At 37.6% G+C, this 4,817-nt stretch overlaps 1 protein-coding gene across 1 annotated transcript in view; it reads right to left on the bottom strand.

Moving 5' to 3' along the window:
- The window catches only part of FAM172A (family with sequence similarity 172, member A), a 111,888-nt gene that overhangs the window by 104,507 nt on the left and 2,564 nt on the right, over positions 1 to 4,817 (bottom strand). Inside the window, exons 2-3 of the mRNA XM_010142656.1 lie at positions 3,864 to 3,965; positions 1,155 to 1,255 (exon numbers count right to left, since the gene is read on the bottom strand). Of these exons, the coding sequence (XP_010140958.1) occupies positions 1,155 to 1,255; positions 3,864 to 3,965 (203 nt within the window). The remainder of the gene's footprint in view (positions 1 to 1,154; positions 1,256 to 3,863; positions 3,966 to 4,817) is intronic.

Genomic DNA, 4,817 nt, shown 5'->3' with positions numbered 1-4,817 from the left:
TCCTGCTGAAGTCACAGCAGTCTGGTCTATACTGGCTCTTCATTTTACTTCAACGAAAAAGTAAAACTCACACCACTGAAAATCTACTGCGGTCTCCCTAAGAATCGGGGTCATTTGAGCAATTATTCTCAAAGAACAAGGATTCTTTGTAACAGAACTGAGCACGTATATTTAAATAGAGGCTTGTAGATGTAAAACCACAGCACTGCACAGCCCTGTGGTGTGTTCAGGCATGAACCTCCCTCTTTCCTTCCTTTCTTGGTGTCATGCCCTCCACTGAACCTCTGACTTCCACTTCGCTCAGCCTGACAGCATCCACACTAATGCTGGTGGGAATTCTTGGACCATACCTCACTCGACTATGCTGGTTAAGGATGGATGGAGCACTACTCCTGTGAATTAAGAGAGGCAGAGACTTCTGCTGTGCGCTCCTTTCTTGAGCCTACATGCTCAGTGCCTTCAGAAGCTCCCAGAACCTATCCTGCTGTACCTAGAAAGGCCCACGGAATTAGGTGTTTCTTCAGCTTTAACAAATGCACTCTGAGCCACAGGAGAAACAGAACTGCGTGTCCCCTTTCTCCAAAAGCCACTTGACACGAGCAGTATTGCTACTGAGAGGTCAGTGTGCTGAGGCTGTTCTCACTGCTGGGCAGGGGAGGTTGTGACAGTGCAAGGAACTTCTACACGTACTACACCTACAACATTCCTACAAAAAGCCTGGAAAGTACCAGAAGCAACCAAATATCTAATCAACAGATATATAATCAATTAATCATCAGATCTCTACTTAATCATTATCTAGAGGGTCCTGGTAATCTCCTCGTAACATGAGAAAAACAGCTAATACATCCACCTAGAAAGTAAAGAGCAAGGTCTGTACCCGGTATAGTATTCTCTGATTTGTATGACCTAGACGACATTCTGTTTTGAACACAAAGTCAGATTGTAGTCTAAATCACATCTTAAGCTATACAGCAAATAATGGAAACTACTATAGAGCAGTAATGTGCAACAAATCCTGAAACACCTTTCCTTAAATGACTGCAGCCTCACTAAATCTTTCTTAACATATATAAAAGTATTACTTCTACAGAGAAACACAACAAAAAACCACAGCACATCAATACATATATGCATGCACCCAATTAATATACCTCTCCAAGAGCTTCGTAGCGCTTTTGGTTCCATCTATGCAAATCTTCACGATAATTAAAAACAAATGGCTTCCCAGATTTTGTGTGTCTCAACTGCCCTTCTGTAAAAGAAACAAAATAATTAAATTTTTAATATACTTCTTCATTAAGACACATTTAATTGCTGAGAATTTTAGAAGAAAGTCTACTTTTAAAACTTGGCCTATTATGAATTCTTTCTCTTTCAGTTACAGCATTTTTGAAGGAAAAAACATAGGGTATCAGCAAAATGCATTCCCCTTGAATGGTATTTATTGTTAGATAAAGCTAAACAGAAGTGATGACAGTGAAATCACATGCAGGTATCAAATGTCACATCACTTTCCAAGCTGCTACAGATTAGCACCGAAATGTAACCATTAGAAGTTAATATTTGATCACCTAATTGACACTGCTGATCAAACTGTAGCTGCAAACCTCCTACTTCAAAACCAACTGCGTTTATGAAGAAATATGAGTACAAATTGGGCTGGAGGCCGGAAGGGAAGGAAACACTTATTAACAACATTCCAAGTTAACCTGAAATAACCTACATCCACAGTTAAGGTAAGTATCTCAAATCCTGGGCTCTGCACAATAAAGTCAGAGCTCTTACGTTCAGGCTACTCCGAAATTACAACAGTAGAAGAAAGAAGAATGCTTGATCAGAGCAAAACCACATGATCTTCGTAGATTCCAAAGTAACTCTCTGCAGTTGTGCATGTTTATAACAAAAGTTTAGGAGCATACCCAACCACAGATGAAGAGATGGACTGAGTTAAAATAACAGTAATAATAAAATGGCAACCAAATAAGGACAAATTGCAAAAAACCAGTATCTTAACAGTAACATTTCAGCTTACCAGACAAAACCCAAGTTACAGTCTCAGAGCATCACAGAATTGCAGTATATCAGAGAAACATTTAAGACAGGAACACGTACAAATATCTCCTTTGAAAGCTGAAACATCTGCTTGATGAAAGGTTTCTCAGCAAAATGGTTCCTCTCGCATAGTAACAAATTGCTAACTTAGTTCACACCTTTTCAGGACCATTACATTTTGATTCTTGATCTTTTACATGAAATACTGAAGATCTTGTATCACTAACAGTTATACTTATCTACTTACATGACATTTTTTCCCAGACATGCCTTACCTCCTGGACCAGACACTAGGGAAATTTCTCCCCAACTTCATATCCCTGTTTCAGATCAAAATATCTTTCTTCTTGTATCTTTATCCTAACTCTACCTTCAGCTGTTCCTTCTCAGCTACTCTTCATACTCTTCAAGCACGCCATTCAGTACTACGCGAAGCTGCTCTCTCCACAAGTAAAGTGAAGCAAATCTCTGGTATATTTTTTCTTTGGCTTTCTGGAACCCTTCTTTTCTTCAAATTATTTAAATTTGATAAAATCTTCCTTATGTTGCCATTTCAGGAAGCAGCATGATTATGACATAAGAGTATACGACCTAACATTTAGATTAAATGTACAAAAGCAAAATGGAGACCTTTCTGCTTTGCTGACCAGCAACATATGCAATAGGCTTTCCTGCATTCTGTAGAAATCACTTAGGCTGTGATGGCATATTCAATAACATCATTCTAAAACATCACTCTCCAAAATTCAAATTTCATCCCTTTTTATCAACCACATATGAACCATTAACTCTGAAGTCAGTAAGGAAGACAGTAGACACTGTGCAGATCTAAAAATAAGGAGCTGAAAAGTGACAGAGCTGAACCCCTCCCATCAAAGAAAGAGCATCACTTTCATGACACTTTCAGTCTCTAAGTACCTTCCTGTGAAAGCCATCAGGGTATTAAAAAGCTAAGTGTTGCATAAATGACTCTCATTTAAAGGAAAGCTCTTTTTTTTTCATTAAAAGTGGAAGATGTAAGACAGGCAGATTTAGAAACTAAAGTTCCTCTGTTCACAGAACAGGCACTGCAAAGAAGCAGAATTGTAAACGTCCCCATTCGTCCTACAGGTTTCAAACAATCTTGAAAGAGTCACTTCCTGGAGTCTGGTATTACTTTAGCTCAGAGGCTTATTTCTCAGCTGGATTTTAAAATGTATGCTCTGGAAACTATAAATACCACTAACTCATTTAACACACTGATTCACATAGCTGGAAGTATTTGCAGACATCACACACTTAGTTGTAACGCAAAGCCATAACCCACACCAGAAGAGGAACAGATAGTCTATCCACTGCTCACAATTCTGTCAATATAAATATGTGTTTTCCTATTGGTGTTAATGAAATAGCTGGAACACGTTATTTTCTAAACAATAGCTGCTTCTGTATCCATAAAAATTAATCAGTAAATAAGATAATCCTTAACTGAATGATGACTCTCTTAACTTTGCTTTTTCATGCTAATGCTACAGGAATTACTTTCAGAATTTTTGTATCAACACTTCTGTAATAGGAAACAGAAAGTTATAAAGTGTCCATAGTACAAACCTACAGTATTGCATAGAATGAGGGATTTTTGTGACAATTCTATGAAGTAAAAAAAATTACTTACCTAAACTTACAAGTCTGTTAACACTAAGACTTAAAAGTTTATTCCTACCAGAAAAATGTGAAATTCTAACAGGGACTTGAAAGACATAATTAAAGTTCTGATAAACTCTCAACATTATTCTAAGTATAGCCTTTACAAAGCATATATAACTTACTTTCATTAAAAATGTACTCGAATCCTTCCAGAGTATCAGGAAATTCAAGTGGTGGCTCATCTTTTTTCATTAGTTCATCCAAGTCTATTCTAGACAGCAAATCTAAAAAAGGAAAAAAAATTTACATAATGCATGCTATGCTTTTTAAATTTCACGGTAATCACTGACAAAATGTGTTTGTTCAGATTTGTAGGTCTTAAGGGCAGGACACCCTGCATACTATTAGGACTACACATATAAGACCTTGTTATGGGAAATCTTGCTCTAGATTCAAAAGCTGGGCCTCACTGTCAGTGCATCTTCTTATTTATTTATTTACTATCTATCTCTAAAGTTGATCAAAAAGCGTCCAGAGACAGAGAAGCCACCAAAGACACAGTGATTCATGTCAATGATCCATTACCCTCCATGTTAGAAATACGTCTCTGCTGCGCATCGTGGTTTACAAATGAACTTACATGGCTTCAAAATCAAGTCATTGATACATTCTTGTCTGCCTTCTCGAAGAGCTTGGATTATCAAACGCATGTCACCTCACAGGCATTTACCATCTGTGTGATCACAACGCTCCTTAACTTTCCCTTTGATACCTAAATAGGCTGAGTTATCTGGATCTTTCAACTACCCTCCTTTAATAACTCTCAAGGTAAAGAAAACTGCCATCATCTGTGTGAAAGCAAGCCATGACATACATGTCCTCTTCCAACTAAGACGGTATAACCTAGCAGTGCAAGTACTCTAAAATAAGTGTACTCTGCTTTGTTTAACCTAGACCTAAAAATTTATGTTTAATCAGAGGCAGCATGTAGGACATCTGACTACTAAACAAATACCGCAATGAGGCAAGAGTGTACAACCACTTCTGCTCATTGCTTATCACCCACAAAACCCTATGCCCTCCTTTTAACATACGTCCTGGTTATCAATAAGAAATCATCAATAAATGATTCAGCA

The sequence above is a fragment of the Buceros rhinoceros genome, unplaced genomic scaffold, assembly GCF_000710305.1.
Source record: "Buceros rhinoceros silvestris isolate BGI_N320 unplaced genomic scaffold, ASM71030v1 scaffold20398, whole genome shotgun sequence".
NCBI lineage: Eukaryota > Metazoa > Chordata > Aves > Bucerotiformes > Bucerotidae > Buceros > Buceros rhinoceros.
The sequence above is the reverse complement of the archived record's forward strand: the minus strand, read 5'-3'. Positions and strand labels throughout refer to the sequence as shown.